We start from the raw sequence: 18,006 nt of genomic DNA on the forward strand, positions 1-18,006 counted from the left end.
GAAATGTCTGTCTAGCTTACATATGAGGTGTCTCAAGATTTAGGAACATACAATTGTATTGAATATAATAAAAGTAAAAAGTCACATGACATGCTGCTGTTTTGTGCTATGACCTATTTAAGTGCTGGAAGTTGTTATTTATGTGACAACGCCTGAACGCAACACAAGCTCAGCATGAGTGCCGTGCTACGCTGCTCGGAGTGCAGCGTGTTTGTCTGTGCGTAACAGCAGTCTGTTGATGGTTATTTACACAGTGTCCATAACAATAACTTTGTCAGCTGACAAACTGCACTGGGCTCGGGGTCAGGTTTGGTCAGGAAAATGTGGCCGAGCCGCTCTAGCGTGCTCACCTGTGTGTGGCGGAACTCCGCCGTGCACGATACAGAGAGCAGAGGAGAATTGTTAACGCGTGACCATGTAGAGACAGAAATGACATGATGACATAACACCATAAATAGTATGTTGTTATGTTATTATATGAAGCATTCGTCGCGCAAAATAATATCAATGGGCACTGTGGGCAGGACATTGTTACACAGCATGTGGCTGTGACTTCAGGCAGAGAGACCGCTGCATCAGAGCCGAAGGAGCACGTTTTAAAATACACTTATTTAATCAATTAATTATTAACTTTTACTATTTTTAGCAACTTGCCCAATCGGGCAAGTGAGTTGTTAGTTTACATGCCCGACCTTGAGTTTTACTTGCCCCGGGCAATCGGGCAATCCTTATTGTTGAGCCATTGTGACTCGGCAAACTGGTATTTTTCTTGGGATACATTGAGATTATTTCCTTGACTAAGCTGGCTTGGTATCTTGAGGGCTTGTTTTACCTTTTGGCAGTCTTTTCCAGAAATATTGTGGCATCAAGTTTGCCGGCTTATTAGGTACCTCTGGTTTAGGTTAGTAGTAGTTACCATGGTTACAATGTAAACTAAGGCATACATGCACTGATGACGTGACGAAGAAGTCATTTGATTGGACAACAAAAATGTGACGCTAAATCCATTAGATCCATTTCACACTGGCAACTTTGAGCCCGATGTTTAGTCGACTTTGTAAACTCAAGGGTAACTTTGCTTCCACTCAGGGCCAGCAAGCCTACAGCTAAAGTTGGGGTTAGCCCACTTGGAATGTGTTAGGATTGTGTCAGTGTTAATGCTTTCTTAGTCCTAGCTCACTTAGCCTGGGGCCAGGTGCAGTGTGGAAAGGGCTTTGGTGACTTGCCGTGTGCCACAGTGGGAGGAGAGGCGTGGTAGAGGGTGTGGCGACAGCAATTCAGCGGTGAACAGCAATCTTAGTGCCAGAGATGAGTGTGTCGACAAGGACTCGTAAAAAATAACATACATCAAGGTAACCTGTACAAGCCTTTATGTTCTGTGGGTAGAAATGTTATATGGCATCCAATAGAATAACATCTAAAGATCTGTCAAGCCAGAAGGAGGTCTTATGTCTTCTGAGGCTTAATGGCTATACTCTGGCATTAGGTTGAAAAAGGAAAGCGTTCTTTCTAAAAATGACTGGACAAAATGGAAAAGTACCACCAGCCTGTTTCTGGTGGCCATAAGGTTGCAAAGATTAAGTACTGCCTTAAGATGCTGGCTCCCAAGGCGAAACATATTTCCTTGTTTATGGTCCGTCACTAAAGATTATTAAGGCCCCATGATTTAATGGTCTAAGCTGCATGACAACATTCTTTAACTGAGTATTATTTCATTTTAGACTTAGTTATGTTTCACTTTCTTAATTATGCCCCTTGTGAAATTATATTTTGAGGGATGCTGCACTCAATTAAGTGCATCATTATCTAGTTTTCCTCCAGACATATGTGTGTGCGGGAAGAAATGGGTCAATTGATACAAACTGTGATGGTGTGATCTGAGTATGTCTGTAAGAGAAAAAAAATGCTGTGTATTTACAATGACATGAGTGTGTATTCGTTTATGAGGGGCAGGCAGGATAAGATAAAGTAATCCATCATCATCATGTGTGTTTGTGTGTTTCAAACATTTCTCACCTGCTGTGATAGCCTCAGGGATGATGCTGACCATCAAGCAGATGGACTGGCCGGGCCCCAGACTGCCTGATGATGGAGACATCACATATAGCTCGCTCTCTCTTCTGTGCTCTGTTGGTGCAGCTATTGCTCTGCAGTCAAACCACCAGTTTACATGTTTCCTGATGCCCCTTCGCCAAAACACACTGTCGTCACTCACTGCTTTAAGCTCCACTGTCTGCGGAGAGGAAGAAAGAGAGAGAAATGAGAGACTAAATGGGACTAAAAGAACAGAAAGCAGGAGCACAAAAATGAGAGAAAATGAAACAAGCAATCATTTTAGTTGTCAGAAAGTGGTATCAGATATTCATACTGCAAGATGTCAAGTAGAAGTGAAAGTGAGGATAGCCAGTAAAAGTGCAGGGAAAGCTTCAAAAAATAAAAAAAATAGAGGGAATATTTAGGAATGGAAGGAGGCAAGAAAATGATAATCTGCAGATAAACCCTTGTTGATACCTTAGTGTAAGCATCAGAGGGTGGTGCCAGGGGTTCCACGAGGAACTGTAGGCTAGAGGGGGACAATTCCAGTGGGGCGCAGAGCACTATAAATATTTTAAAAAACAGCACAGGAAAGAAAAACATTACATTAAATTGTGGACCTTGTGCCATGTGTGACATTTGTTCTGTACACATAAAATGTAACAGTAGTTGATGTAGTGATTTACGCTTCCTTCCAGCAGGAGAAAGATGGTGATTAGAATTTAAAATATAGATATCACTCACTAATACACAAACACGACTCTAACTCCACATTAATGACCCCACCTGTGGCCTGTATGCGCTGTGACCGTTGTGTCGCCATGGTGACAGACTGGTGAAGAGGTTTGACGACATGCTTCCTGCTGCCAGCTGACAGCAAGGAGGGGGTGGACGAAGAGGATGGAGTGGGGAGGGGAGGCAGAGAAGTAGTGGGCCATTTCACTCCATTGACCATCAGTGGCAGGTCAAAGTCATAACTGGCCGCCTGTGGGAAAACATTACCCTGACTGTCTATCTTCTTTGATATTTTAATGAACCACTTTCACAAACACACATTTTAAAGCTTGACCATGAGAGGGAGCAAGGTATGTAATTGACCGTTCACTAAGCCCTGCCCCCCTTAGTTACAGTTGCTATGCTTGTATAGATTTTGTAGTGGTTAGCCATGATTTCCACTCCATTTCAATTCTGCATGCAAAACAGCACATTATGCCAACTTAAATCAACTTGCTCTTCTCAGCAGGATATAAACAAAACACCACATGTACTAGCAGCAGTGAACAACACATATTTCAGATGGCTTATTATGGCTAAATCTAAATGGAGAAGGCATTGTGTCGTCTCTGCCAACACTTACAAGCTTTGAAAAGATAAAAAAAGTTTACTCCAGCATCTCTACAACCTGTTACTGTTTGATTATCAACTGCTAGAAATTCAAGGTCATATTTGCTGCCTCTTATGCCACCTGAACTGCCTTTAGCTGTGTTGGATTGATATCCAGAGTATAAACAAAGTCATGATGTTACACCCTGGCCCTTGAATTCAGACCTAGGTAGACAACAACAGGCTTCGCATTTCTAGCAATTTTTTATCAGCTGTAGCTAGCAAGCTAATACATTATATTGTTTTCAGTTTTAAAACATATTGCTAAATGACTGCAGTTACTAAAACTGGCGTGTTTACTAAAATGTTGATGAATTACAATTTTCTTTGATAATATTTAAGTTAAACTAAGCCTATGTTAGTCTTAAAAATGCACATGTGTGACAAGGAAACGTGAAAGATCAAACTGTTATTTCATTCTAACATAACCCTGTTTGTCTGCCTAACTTATATTTTCAAACAGATAAATTAATTATAGGATGAGTACTATTGTAACCCTATCTCAGTTAACAGGTTTGGCTGGGGTTTTGTAGTGCAAAGTTCCCCAAGTCCAATAAAGGGCAGGAAAGAGCTAATTATGCTAGCCTAAACTATGACAGCATCCTGGACCTCTGGCTTCGACAATGTGGGGATACATTAAACAGAAAAAGTGCTAGTCATTTTTTAACATAAATTATTTCCCCATGAATGTAAAACATGTAGTCAATGCTCCTTAGCCTTGGAGGTAAATCTAGGCTAAAAAAATGACACAACCGTTAGACTCCTCTATGTATACTGAGTATCTGCCTTACAGACTTATACTTAGAGCCTCATACGCATGACTTGAGCAAGGGAAGAAAATCCAAAGCTTGACAGGCCTGCTTTGCCTACTAAAGGTCGCTAAGCTATGATTGGACATTCACTGTTAAGAGGAGGGGTTTAGAGAACAGTCAACTTGCTGATGCTAAATGTGCATTTGAGCTTTGCCCACTCAGTTTCCCAGTGGATGCAACACCGAGTCCACTGAGAGATGTTTCCACTGAATCCACTGGGAGATGTTTTGTCAAATCTCACCTGGGTGGGGGAGAAGACAAGGGAGCAGTCTATTGTGGTTTTGCCCTGGACCTCCACAACACTCACACCTAGCTCCTTGTCTGTTTGTGAAAATGCACAGAAAAAAAAAAAAATCACAAAAACAAAAGCACACATAGTCCAAACCTCAACACAATAACAAAATAGTTTGCTGTGTATTTTAATTGCATAAACATTTTCATCTTGCATACTGTAATTACAGACAACACAGACAGCAATACAACACTATTTTATTTCTTAGGACATATTGTGTAAGTACGTACTTGCTAAGGGCTGAGGGAGGTGTAAAGAGAAGTCTGTGTATTCTGCCAGGTCGAACGTAACCCTGGCTGCAGCTGTTGAGTGGTTTGTCAGAGTGAATGGTATCGCTCGCTGAGAGCCAGCATGGACCCCGTAAAACTGGAAATGGGACTGAAAAGAGCGGGGGCGAAATTAACAAAAGTAGATATAAGGTGGATATCTTGAAACCCCAGAAAACTGCATGGACTGTAAGGCCTGATACCAGCATTGTTGGTGTATTGGATGAATGAAATCAATAAAATTCTATTCTAATTGTCTTATTTAACATTTCAGCGGAGTAAACAATGATACCAATATCATACAGAAAGGGGAACATTGTTAACTTTCATTGTACTTTGAGAGAGTCTAGCTGATTGAATTCCTTTCATGTTAAATTTGAGTGAGAGAACTCTACAAACTCCACTCTTGAAGTTACAAAGAACATAAGAATCACGCTTTGCCAAGAAACTCTGTTCCAGAACCTCAACTGCAATAGCAAACAGGAATGAAAGAGAAAGAATAATTTTCTGCTTTAAACGACGGGAGCAGCACAAAAGCAGAATATCCTTCACTTCATTTCTTTCAAAGGTGCAACCCCTGCTGTTTCAAAAGACACACACACACACAGACAGGCACACACATGCTAACACTCTCTCTCACACACATACACACCCTTTGACAAAAAGTCTAACGTCTTTTCTTACTCCTGACACCATCACTCCCCCTCTATTCTTCTGTTGTTGTTTTTTTACATCTACGAGTCAGGGTATTATCACCTCTGTGGAGAATAGTAATTATAAAAACCATGGGAATGATCCAGGAGTCCATTTCAAAATAGAGTGCCCCAGGATCCATGGCCACAAATTTAAATGTGTGCATGTACGTGTGCAATATATTCTTTGAGGTGTTACTGGGATATGACAAGTGAGCTTTTAAAAAATTAAACCCTAACATCAAACCACAGAAGCATTACACTCCAACGCCGATTACATATTGTAATGACATTAATATGACAAATGAGATTACTGGAGGTGTAAATGGGAGGTAATAATTGTTGTGTTGGACATCACGCCATCCATTTTCATCAATGGCAAACCTGAAGAATACAATACCTTTCAGTTATTAGAAGTCTTTTTTTCTGTTTTCCTCTACATACATATTTATATTATTTTCTCTTTACTGGATGTTCTTATTGTCTTTCATCTATATGTCAGGCAATTGATAAAAAAAATTGCTGAATTTTGCTACCCTATCAGACAGCTAATGATGTGTTGCTAATGCCAGCTCTGACAAGTTGAAGTAAAACTTAAAATCTGGGTACATCTGGCTTGTCCTCTGATACCCCTTAATTGTAGGTCTATCAACTTGCATCAAGAAGAATTTGATCTACAGCTTTTTTTAACGCCCCCTGGAAATCGAACAATAAACAGAGAGGTTCCACCCAGAGGAAAATTTTGCTGCACACAACCATCTTTTCTTTGTCTCAACATAAATAAATCACCTTATTTGGTGATTGCTAAATTCTCTGACACACAAACACACACACACACACTACACCTTTGAAGAAATAAAGAGCAGAAGAACAAATCAGCAGGAGTTCTTTTGCTGTGCTTAGAGGCGTCTCAGAGGTTTCTCAACTCTGTGAACCGATAAAAAACACAAAGTTGAGACTTAAATTGAATAACTGAGACAGATTTCTTGAATTGTGCAGGCTCACTTATAAGCCAATCAAGTTTTCCTTTGGATCTTACTGTTATCTCAAGAGCTGATTATTTTGGAGAAATAAGGATTACTGCAGTGAGAGAGGCATAAAAAGCATTATAAGATCTTAAATCTGTATCAGACTGAGACAAGAGGAACACTTCTGTTCTCAGGCTGGATAAAGAAGAGATCTTCTTTTGAATTGTCCTTTCCTCTGGGCAGACTAATTCACATTTGCGAATTGGTATGGCGTTATCAGGCTAGAAACTCACCACACTGATGTCTACATTTGGAGGCTCCACCGAACCGCCCACTCTGAGCTCAATGGACTTCATGTTCCTCAGAGCAATCTGTAATATACACATGCTTAGTGTACATCAATTCCTCTCTTCATTGCTCACACACACACACACACACACACACACACACACACACACGCACACACACATAAACAAATCATCCCAATATGAATTTAAATGGCCCTCTCGCTTCCTCTTTCTCTCACCTCCACTCTGGTGTCAAACTTGATGACAGAGTTGGGGTTGAAGTGGATCTTCAGTGCAGCCTGCCCCCCACTTGGCACCACGCCCTCAGATGGCCTCACCACCATGCCTGGCAGAGGGCACATATCAAGCACCTGCAACAAACAAAAAGAGACAAAGAGCAGAGAGAGACTGACTATTTTTCTTGTTTAGTAAGTGTGTGAGCAAAAGCAAGTATCATACGAGTGTGCCTGTAAGTGTGTGTGGGTGGTGATGGGGCACCTGGTAGTAGGCATGGTTCTGTCCAGTGTTGTGTAAGACTACAGTTCTTACAGAAGGAATGTTGAGAGACACTGATCCAAATGTGACCTGTTTCTCTGCCAGCTGGACACTGGTAGACCCAACCTGAGAGAAGGACAGAGAGGAAAAAGGAAAATTCTCAATGTTTTATATAATTGTTCTGTGACAATAAATCCATAGCATTGTATTATTCATTTGTAGTTCACCCACTCTCCCTTGACCTGCCTTGTCTAATTCTACTCTAGTCACTGATTTCTCACATTTTACAAAGTGACTTTTGACAGCCCCCTGAGCGCATGTATTTGGAGCATGTGTACAACTCAGAGAAGAGAGCAATAGTAATGATGATGATGACTGAGCAGCAAGTATGAGTGGGAGTTTTTCCATTGAAAAAAGCATGAAAGTCACAAGCCGTACAGTACTTAAAACACAACATTTCTTGCTGCTGAATTGTGTTCTGGTCTACTGAGGCTACTGTCAAGAGGAGAAATCGATATCTGCCTCTTTGATGGATTTTGCCTCATATGATTGCTGAGCTCTGGTTAAATAAGGAGTCTACAAAGACATTCTTTCTATTTAATATTTCATTTCACTTATCACTAATGTTTTAAATTGTTAATAGTCTTTTTGCTATTTACCTTAATTTTAGCTGTCTTGAGAACAATGTTGCAGGGCTGACCTGATAAAGATTTCTGTAGATGTTTTGATACCTCAGTGCTTCTGTAAAAACTTCTCACTACTGACCACAGACTTTTTCTCTACGTGACAAAACTGACAACAACGTTATTACAGCAGGTGGTTCAAGTGTACATTAATACTTGAATGTTAGATTTTGGACCCTTATGAGTTTGCTAAAACAGAGCTGTTCTCTAATGTGTATAAACAAACCCAGGTGCACCCCTGAAAACTCCACAGGGTTGCGTGTGAGGGGAGCGGACTATTTGTTTACATCTTGGTAAAGATATGAGGGCTGGGAACAAACCCAGCCTATAAAACAATGATCTTCCAGTGCTGGCTGCTGGATGGCAAACATGTAAAGCGACGCGAAAGGACATCATTGTTCAACTCCGCTTCCTCCCTGCACTGCTACCATCCTGACTGAACAAACAAAAAGCACAAGGCCTAATCATTTAGGAATTTAGGAATGACAGAGCACTTCAATTTGCTTTCTCTGTCAACTGTGAAAACCTCACTTTCTGTCAACTACAAAAACTAAAGTAGGAAATAGACTGCACAGAAGAAGAAACAGGAAAAAATAAAGATAATTCACCATCTGTTGTTGCCAGTGATTATTCCATGCTGTGACAGGTTCGTTTTGAGGAAGCAGGCACAAGTTTCTCATTAAGTCTGAAGTTAAATTTTTGTATCTGTTTTCTCTTTTGGGATAATAATAGATCGAGCAACAATAAAGTATGTTAATGAGGTTGCAGTATTTCCAAAAATAAGTTTCTGTCCGACACCTCTCTCCTTCTGTCCATATATACACACTTCCCATCTCTGGTTCGCCAAAACGTGCATGTTTTCTGTTCCTCTCAATCTGTCTCTCCTGATGATATCCACGGTTCTGACACATCTATTATGGCCAATGTATCAACTCAATAAAGAATGAGCTGACTTTTAAACTAAAAATAAATTAATAAACTTATTTACTTTCTTTACTTACTCACTCACTATTTATGTTTTGACACTTAGAAAGCATTTATGTATTTGTTTATGAAAATGTGTTTCAGCATTTTCCAAGTTCACTTGTTTTTTAATTTTAGAATACAGGTATAGTAACAGTAGTTGCTGAAAATGTTGCTTGGCATGCAGTTGTGGTATGAGCCAAAGCAAACAAGCAGTAAATACAAGTTGTTTATACAAAGTAATCTTCCCTATTGTAGGGCCAGACCTGAGCAATACAGTGCAGGCGATGCGTGTTGCCCTCATGGACACAGAGGTCAAAGTCTCCTTCTGAAGGGGAGGAGAAGGAGGGATGCCACACCACCTCACAGTCTAATTCCCTGTATGGCTCCACAGTACCTGAGGAGGTTGGGGGGTAGATTTGTTGTATTAGCCCTAATTCGGACAGGCAAATCTATTGATAAAAAATGCGTATTAACAATAAAGCTCCTTAAAGACAACCACAACAGGGAGGGATAAGATGCAAAGTGATACTCTTGATATAAAGGCTTTGAAAATGCTAACCCAGGTACTTACACCCTGAGACACTTAAACTGAGCTGCACTTTTAGTACCTGTAGCTGGTCGCACGGAGAACAGGATGCCACTCTCTGTGACCAATGGTCTCCATGTGAAATCTGCAGCAAGGTTACGCCGGTTTCGAAGGGTAACTGAGCTTCTGTATCCTGATTGGGCAAGCAGAGAGGGGGTGGGACGGAGTACCAGCAGGGTGGTGGACAGCTCCAGAGCCAAGGGGACAACCTGGGCCTGGACCAGTATCTGACCAAGATGTTGCTTGTTCACAGAGTAGGATACAGGCCTGGAGGAAAGAAGGGTCTTTATATAGCACTTGAACTGCAATAAATAATGTTCATAGCAAAAGTGTGTTGAGCTGCCTCCTCCACCAACCTGTAGAAGTGACCCAGCTTGTTGCTTTGAAATGTCAGTGGTAGGGTGTTGAAGGAGTGGGGTGGAAGGACGTGGGAGAGGGGTGAGGAGCCCTGCAGCTCAGAGCAGTCCACCTCCAACTGCACCAACACGAACACTGACAGATGATTGATCAACTCCAGCTTCTTAACACACACTGACTGCACACAAACTTCGCCAAAGTCCACTAACAATGGACCTAATGAGGAAATAATGAGATTTTTTTTTATACCTTTCACAACATAAAAAATCATTCCTCTTCACGTAGGAATTGCTTGACAATTCGTACATTATTTTATCAGGTGACTATCAAGAACACACAAAACCCCAAGACTACTTATCACACAAATAAATTGTACACACACTTTTATTAGAAACAGTGACTGCTCTGAATTGAAGCTCTAACCTATGACGACTTGGTAGAGCTCCTGAGGTGTCAGAGTCCTGTTGCAGTCTGCCACCTCCTGGCTGGCAGAAGGAACTGCATTTATTACCTGGTGAGAGTGGAAGAGATGGAGAAAACTCAATCCTGAATTGTGCACTGGATTTCCACTTTGTGTATTAGTTGATTGATCTGTTACCATTCTTTAGACAACCTTTGATCTGACCTGACTGTTAGCCTGCTGAGTGTCTGATGTCGCGTCTTTGGGGCAGCAATTTTTAGCTGCTGGAAAAGCAGAGCTGTAGTTTGGCTTGGTATCTGAGATCTTACTACTCTCCAGGTCGCTGATGCGGAGTGTAGGTGGAACAAGCCCTTGAGAAGGAACAATCCCAATATCCACTTCGTCCTCTGCTTTTTCCTCCTGTCTAATAACCCCCCAAAAAGGTCCAACTGCAATATTTACTTTACTTCATGACAAAACAGTTTGAGATGGGCCTTTAAGTCAGCAAACAGAAAATTCATAAGAAGGCCTACCTCTCCTTGATCCTCAGCAGGCGTGTTTGTCTGAGCTGTTTGATGAAATCTGTGTAAACCTGTCGATGGCGCTGTCTCTGCTCCTCCTCTTCCTCAGTGAAAGCATAGTCAGTGTCCACGTAGCGATAGCGGTGTACACCAGTGAAGATCGTCCTGAGCACGATAAAGACAGGAACCAGTTACTGTGCAATCTTTAAACTTGGATCATTTTAACAACAACAAAAGTAAAATTTGGTGTTGTTAAGCAATAAGCTCATTTAAAATAAAGTATAGGAAACCACAAAGTCAACATTTAAACTTGTCAGTCTGCTTAAAGGAGATAAATAATGTTTGGTTTGAAAGTGTTTTTAACAAGTACTTGAATGTCCATTTCATACTTTTGGGAAGAAATTGATTTGTTGTCTTTGATTATTTCAAACACCTTTCACTTGACAAACTGTACTGAGCCTGTGAAAGAGTGTTTCTTTTTTTCTGTTTTTATTACAGTGCAGCAGGGGATTGACATGCAGACTGACATGCAGCAAAGTGCCGCAGGCTGAAATTAAACCCCGGCCGCTGCAAAGGACTCTAATATGAGACACACATTCCTATCAGGTGGCCTGGCTGCCCCAAAAGAGGATTTCTTTGAACTTTACCTGTACTGTCTGTTTGCAGACGCAGGCCTGATGCTTGTTGCCCGGTCATTAGGAAAAGCCAGGAACTCCGTCCCTTCTGTGTTCTGACTCCTCTTCCTGTGATGTTGGTGGATTTGTGTTTTGTCAGCGCAGAGGACGGCAGCACTCACCATCCCACGACAACGTGCCAGTTCACTGGACCGAATGTGTGGCAGTGATCCGGTTGAATTGGTTACTGCTGGAGTTATACCTACAAAGCAGCCAATAAGAGCAGGATAGGTACATCTATCAAAATCATCTAATTTAAGTCTGATGATGTTCAGTATTCTTCCAACTGTTAACAAATCCCATGAAAAGACCAAAGCCAACAATATATATATGTACGTCTAACAATTACTGTGAGTGTATCAGTGACTAATATATCTTCATCCTCTGTGCCATAGAGCTCCACTGTTGTCAAAAACACACCCGNGACCTCTCTCATCTTTCTAAGTAGGAGAACTTGCAAAATCAGTGGCTGACTAAATACTTTTTTGCCCCACTGTATGTACGTCTAACAATTACTGTGAGTGTATCAATGACTGATATATCTTCATCCTCTGTGCCATAGAGCTCCACTGTTGTCAAAAACACACCCGTGAGCCACACTGTTGCAATTGGTGACATGTTCTTTCATTACAATTAACAAACAAATTGTAGTGTATCTTTCATTTACTTTTATTTCAGGAGGTGTTGTCATGTTTTGTAGGATAATGTACAATGTTAAGAATGCATGGTGCGAAATGCCACACATTTTAGTGCAGTTTAAAATACGTTTTGGTCATTGAAACAATTTCAAACATCTCTTACTGCCTAATCTACGCAATATTTTTTCAGACAACCTTATAGATTAAACTATGCTCAATTTTGACTGTGTGAGCATTTTCTTACTTTTAGACAACGTTTAAACTCATGTTTAAACATCAGGAAAATCTATTGTTAGGAGCATCCCAAATTTGGATAAAACTGCTGTTGAAAACAGTCCCTTGCAAATGTGCTTTTTCCCCTGTTTGAGTAATATTTAGTCATATTTAAAAACTACAATGTCGGCTATTTTAAGAAATTACTGAGCATTTATTCTGTGAGCTGTTTTAAAAACCTTGTCTGCAGCAGACACCAGCCTAGGACTGAGAGCCACAGACAGGGCGGGGAAATCAAAATAATGAGAGACAGATGCATTGTTGGTTTTCATCTTTTCATGGGATTTATCCTTCAATATTTACCAGGATTCAGTTTGGGTACGGGGTGTGTCGTCTCACTGCGGCAGACAGCAGACAGGTGTAGAGTGAGGGTGTGGAAGCTGCGAAGCTCAAGTCCAGTAATATCTTCAGCAGTATTGCCACCCCTCTGAACAACATGACCTAAGACATCTAGCGTCTGACACACACGGAAGCTCCCTTGCTGCCGTGCAGTGAAAGACAAAACTACATCCTGGAGAATGCAAAAGAAAAAAAAAATTCCCACATTTGCTACTCCGCTTGGGTTTATAAATAAATGAACTGAATCAATCACCATCCTTACCTGACATTGCCCAGGCGCTATTGTGCCAGTGGAGGGCTTGGTGGTGAAATGTGCTACCTTGCGGAAGCGGAAGTTGACAGGGAGTTGAGGGCAGAGGTTCTGCAGAACACACAGCAGGTCCACACGTTGGCCTGTCACACAGGTGAGGAAATCAAATCTTTGAGAGGGACTTGGCACCAGAGACACAGGAAGTCCAGAGCCTGTCACTGCCAGCTCCACACTGCTGTTACCTAAAGAGACAGGGAAAAAGATAGGTTTAATCAAAATATCAGTATCATTTAGCTTTAATTATCAGTTTATCAGTTATTAAATCAATGAATAATCTGCTCATTAAATCATATGAACTGCTGGCTCAGAACAGTTCCTCTGTGAGCTTGCAATACACCTTGTGTGTGTGTGTGTGTGTGTGTGGCGTGAGTACCATTGTGGTGAGTGAAGCCATATCTGCTTCCCACTGACTCGAACAGCAAGAAAAGGCAGTAGTCTTGCCGGCTAGCTGAATAGTCATGTTTCTTCTCTTCACTTGCTCTGTAAGAGACAGTGTCATTCTGTTGTGGAAACAACAAAAGGAGGCCACGCCTCCTTTTTCTCAACCAGCTCCTCGTTAGTATAGTGGTGAGTATCCCCGCCTGTCACGCGGGAGACCGGGGTTCGATTCCCCGACGGGGAGTAACACTTTTTCTTTTTCCCCTCCCCAACAGTGTCATTACATTCACCTCATGTCTCACTCACTGCCTATGACATTAACCTTTATCTTGTTTCAATAGGACATTGTACTACAGGATGATTTTATTTTATTTTAACATAAATGTTTGTGTATGTTACATTCATTGGCATTAAATTCAGAAAAGTAGTTGTATTTTTTCCAGACACATTCATATACAACTTACCTCTTACAGATGGGGCTGAAGCACACTGCCACAGTGGTTTTTTCATACGGTTTAAGTTGACCCTGCTTGGGAACACATACCAGGACCTGAGAGACGTCTTGGGTGGCTGGACTGCACCTCTTCATTCTCTCCAGCAGGGCGGCGTCTGTGCTCTTCTGCAGGTCTGTTCCCTACACAGCCATCACAGTCAAAGCATTGTTTCATTTTTAGTTTAGTACAACTGGTCTCCAACCTGTAACAATGCCTATTTGCATAGCAGCTGTGCAGACTGGCAGCTACACCTACTTCCCCTGAGGGCATCACTCACCACCTCAGTCCCAGCAGCAGTGTCCTGGAGCAGGCAGACCCAGTCACATGCCGTGGGCGCGTTATTTCTCAAAATCACATTCTCCACACGGGACGTCCCAAAGTATGCAGGTCCAAACCACAGACAGGACAGTGGAGCCCCCTGTAAAACAGCACAGAGTTATATTTTGTTCAGCTACAGAAATAAGCACAAACATCTTTACATGAACACCAGTTACAGAGATAAAGGATCAATGGATTATCACCATTAAGTGCTATATCAATTACACAGGAACCACTGAATTACCTGCAGGTCAAAAACCTCAAGGCGCTGGTCCACCACCTTAGCCCTTATACTGAGAACTGCAGCAGGGTGATTCTGGAATTTCAGCCTGTGACAAAGAGAGGGTGAGGCATATGTAAAGTGGACGTGTACTTCGATGTACATTTCCCAGCATAAAATGATGCAATTATTTTCCCGTAAGACTACCCCTACTTACAATGTGTTTTCCTTCACAAAATATCAAGAGCTAATTTTTTGAACTTCTACAAAAATCTGCTTCAATACATGTTATCTGTGTTCACAATGATCTTGGACTGGTGTTGCAGAGCTTTTCTTACAGAGCCTTCTCATCAATCTGCCTCGGCCTGTCTGTGCGCAGTTCCACTTTAAGCCGCTGGGTGGCACCAGGTGCTATGACTCCACTGAAGGGTGAGAGTCTGACTGAGGGGTCTCCATTGTACTGCACCTGAAACTCACCTCCAATGCACACACACAAACACATGAGTATTTCCATGGACTGAATTTAGTAAATTGTTCGTACTGCTTAATGCAATCCCAGTACAGGTTTAAATCTGAGAACAGATACCTTCACATCCAGACAGTTCATGTGTTAACACGGCAAACCTATTTTCTCGAACAACAGTTTATCAATGGCAATGTATTTAGCATAAAAAAAGCTCACTGCATCTAAGAAAATGAGAATACCAGCCCTGGGCAACATATTGTCTGTACCAAGTTACATGCACATGTGTATGTGGAACTGCGAATTACATGCACAGGTCACATTTTATGTGCACACAGTGCTGCATGATTTCTTTCTCACATAGTCCAGCATGAATATGCTATCAGACAAGATGTCTTCATAAAGAAATGCAAGTATATTATATCTTATCAACTACCACTAGCCTTCTTTTGTAATGTTGAATATTAGTGTTTTAAATGAGGAAAGGGGAAAGAATGAGGTCACTTGCACAACAGCATTAGATCAGTCTCCTCAATAAAAGCATTATATACAATTAATAGACTTGTTTGTTTCTCGTTTTTCTTAATCAACTGTAAAATCCTTAAAATCATCTTTATCTGTTTTATTTCAAAACTCAAACTGTATTTTAAGTATTTACAGACTGTCTATAGTGAAAACCACAGAACACGTGGGTGGGTATGTTTTCACGTTATAAGCTACTGTACATTGTTTATCATGTGAGTGTTCTAATGTTTTCTATTCTTGCATCCCACAACCGTCTCTGCAATGTCTCTACCATTTTCATATGAATTGGTTGATTAAGTACTCTGATTAAGACAAAAGAGGGAATGACATTGTCAGGCGTTTAAAAAGGTTTTGATTAATACTTTAATTTGATGGGTCATGGAGCCTGTCTTTTAGAAAATGAGTATGTCGTACTGATGTGAGCAACTTAGATTCAGTATCTCCAGGCCAAGAAAGACACACTTGATTTACCTGGTGCTGATCCCTGATTGGTTATATGATGATGTTTGCTGATCGCCTGACTATTTGCAGCAATACACCCAAAGTCTAGTGCTGAGTCCATTAAGAAGGAACAAGCCCTGGGAAACCTAGAGGAGCACATAAAGACAGACAGAGAGTTGAAATGTCAAAACACTGTAGAGATGTCAACAAATGTTACAGGCAGTGTATTTGGTCCTAAATATTTTTACTATACTGTAATATGTTAATATACATCATGTGTGTAGCCTTCTTACCCCAGCACTGGTATTTTTATGGTCTCTACATCATCTATATGAATCAGAAGGCAGGCTCTGACCTCCTCTTCTTTCTCTGGGGTAAACTCCAGCAAGCCACTTACAGACAGACCAGGAGCCACCACCTTGGCTGCGCTGGATGCTGTTAACTTGAACAACTGCACAAGAAACAAATGGAAAAGAAGAAGAGGGAGAAAAGGGCATCAATCAAATGTACATAATGAATAAAGGGCAGGGGAGAAAATCGATACAACGTTGCATTGTAGTATTGTGCATGGCAATACTGAATGATGTAAACGTGCCAAGTATTGATTTTTTTTATTTTATAAAGATTTTAATATTGCAAATACAAATTAAACTTTTGGTAACCTACTAGAATTATAAAATGAATTGCTTTTTCAGTCGACTAGATACATTTTGCAGCAAAAAAATGATTGAAATGAATGAAAACTTTACCTTATTAGATAAAACAGGTGTTGACAAAGTTTTTCTTTGGGTACATAATTGGCAGTTGAAAATGGGTAATAAATAGACATATATGTTATGGCACTACTGAGCATTTCGTCAAACATTTAAAATCTCAATAATACACTATCCTGATTTACTAATAGTGATAATATATCGTGATAATATTGTATCATGGGGCTTCTGGTGAGTTCCACCTCTTGAAAGAACAACTTTGGTGGTACCTTTAACATTAAGAGACATGCATTTAAGAGACATACATAAGCATCTCACTATTTAAATGCTAACACAGAAAACACAGAGTATAATGTGTTAGCATTTGAGAGTATGTAGGGCAAAGTAAGGCTCTCTTGAAACATTGATAACTCTATTAAAACGAGAAAAAGAAGAAAAACAAAAGGTACTATCCTGCTAAGATATATGTAAGTAAATATATATGTATGTAAATATAAAAATATACATACATATATATAATTATATATTTATGCGTACAAATACCTATTAGCTAACAATTTGATATTAATAGCAGTAACACCTAACTTTCAGCTACTACGTTAGACCATTGATAAACAGGATAACATAACCGTAAATAAATAAAAACAATAACTGATAGATAGATAGATAGATAGATAGATAGATAGATAGATAGATTGGTTTATATTACTGGGCTTGGCCAATATTAACAATCATTCAATTTCGCTAGCTAGCTTTCGTAATTTCTCGCACGTGCTAGCTAACAAGCGTCAACGAGCAATGTAGCTAGCATAAGCGCCAAACTCTCTAGCTAACGTCAATTACGTCCTTTTATTTTTTAAAGATTTCATATTACTTGTCAGTTCATTAAAAAAACACCCCTGAGTTTACTTTACCTTTGACGCAGGCTTTTCAATTATTATTTTCTTCGAAGCTTTCCCAGTATTTGTCGCCGTGACTGTTGTCTTGTAGACCTGCCCAACTTTGACATCGTTGAACTCGACGAGCGGTGGGTCAACTCGAACACACCTTCCAGCCATGATATGACTTTTTAGTTACTACGTTACTGACTTACAGACGCCACAACATATTCTTCTTCTCTTTAACTTGCGTTTAAAGGAAATTAAAGCGCAGTTTTGTCGACTTGCACACTCGCATACCGATGGTCAACTTTACTGTTGCTACCCAAACGTTGTACTACGCAACCGTTGACTGCTCAGGTAGTCTCTAGGCGACGACTGACTCTGACAGTTGCGCTCGTTTTACAAACTAGAGCAGTCCAGGTGGACGGTGCAGCTGCTGACACAAGGCAGTAAACCTTCATATGGAACCAAAACGTCTTGTTTATTATCGAGTAAATTAATGTTCTTGATACTGTAAGTGTCAGTTAAGACTCTCATTATTAAAAGGAGCTGGTGCTTTCCAAAAACAAGTGATTTCACAGTTTATCTCCGCTTCCT

General features: G+C 40.6%; 1 protein-coding gene and 1 non-coding gene across 2 annotated transcripts in view; one reads left to right on the forward strand and one right to left on the reverse strand.

The window, feature by feature from the left end:
* Positions 1 to 17,654, reverse strand: part of LOC126402028 (cilia and flagella-associated protein 47-like) — a 60,514-nt gene extending 42,860 nt beyond the window's left edge. The window contains exons 1-25 of the mRNA XM_050063671.1: positions 17,443 to 17,654; positions 16,109 to 16,266; positions 15,846 to 15,961; positions 14,725 to 14,863; positions 14,411 to 14,495; positions 14,126 to 14,266; positions 13,819 to 13,988; positions 13,350 to 13,456; positions 12,929 to 13,158; positions 12,631 to 12,838; positions 11,390 to 11,618; positions 10,755 to 10,907; positions 10,447 to 10,645; positions 10,245 to 10,332; positions 9,821 to 10,037; positions 9,487 to 9,731; positions 9,142 to 9,272; positions 7,233 to 7,355; positions 6,974 to 7,105; positions 6,741 to 6,818; positions 4,752 to 4,899; positions 4,471 to 4,550; positions 2,821 to 3,019; positions 2,512 to 2,597; positions 2,017 to 2,233 (exon numbers count right to left, since the gene is read on the reverse strand). Of these exons, the coding sequence (XP_049919628.1) occupies positions 2,017 to 2,233; positions 2,512 to 2,597; positions 2,821 to 3,019; positions 4,471 to 4,550; positions 4,752 to 4,899; positions 6,741 to 6,818; positions 6,974 to 7,105; positions 7,233 to 7,355; positions 9,142 to 9,272; positions 9,487 to 9,731; positions 9,821 to 10,037; positions 10,245 to 10,332; positions 10,447 to 10,645; positions 10,755 to 10,907; positions 11,390 to 11,618; positions 12,631 to 12,838; positions 12,929 to 13,158; positions 13,350 to 13,456; positions 13,819 to 13,988; positions 14,126 to 14,266; positions 14,411 to 14,495; positions 14,725 to 14,863; positions 15,846 to 15,961; positions 16,109 to 16,266; positions 17,443 to 17,586 (3,823 nt within the window). The 5' untranslated portion in view covers positions 17,587 to 17,654. The remainder of the gene's footprint in view (positions 1 to 2,016; positions 2,234 to 2,511; positions 2,598 to 2,820; positions 3,020 to 4,470; positions 4,551 to 4,751; positions 4,900 to 6,740; positions 6,819 to 6,973; positions 7,106 to 7,232; positions 7,356 to 9,141; positions 9,273 to 9,486; positions 9,732 to 9,820; positions 10,038 to 10,244; positions 10,333 to 10,446; positions 10,646 to 10,754; positions 10,908 to 11,389; positions 11,619 to 12,630; positions 12,839 to 12,928; positions 13,159 to 13,349; positions 13,457 to 13,818; positions 13,989 to 14,125; positions 14,267 to 14,410; positions 14,496 to 14,724; positions 14,864 to 15,845; positions 15,962 to 16,108; positions 16,267 to 17,442) is intronic.
* On the forward strand, positions 13,527 to 13,598 carry trnad-guc (transfer RNA aspartic acid (anticodon GUC)). Its single transcript has one exon. It is a non-coding gene; the product is annotated as a tRNA-Asp (tRNA).
* Positions 17,655 to 18,006: the final 352 nt, after the last annotated feature.

This window comes from Epinephelus moara, chromosome 15, assembly GCF_006386435.1.
Source record: "Epinephelus moara isolate mb chromosome 15, YSFRI_EMoa_1.0, whole genome shotgun sequence".
NCBI classification, from domain to species: Eukaryota; Metazoa; Chordata; class Actinopteri; order Perciformes; family Serranidae; genus Epinephelus; species Epinephelus moara.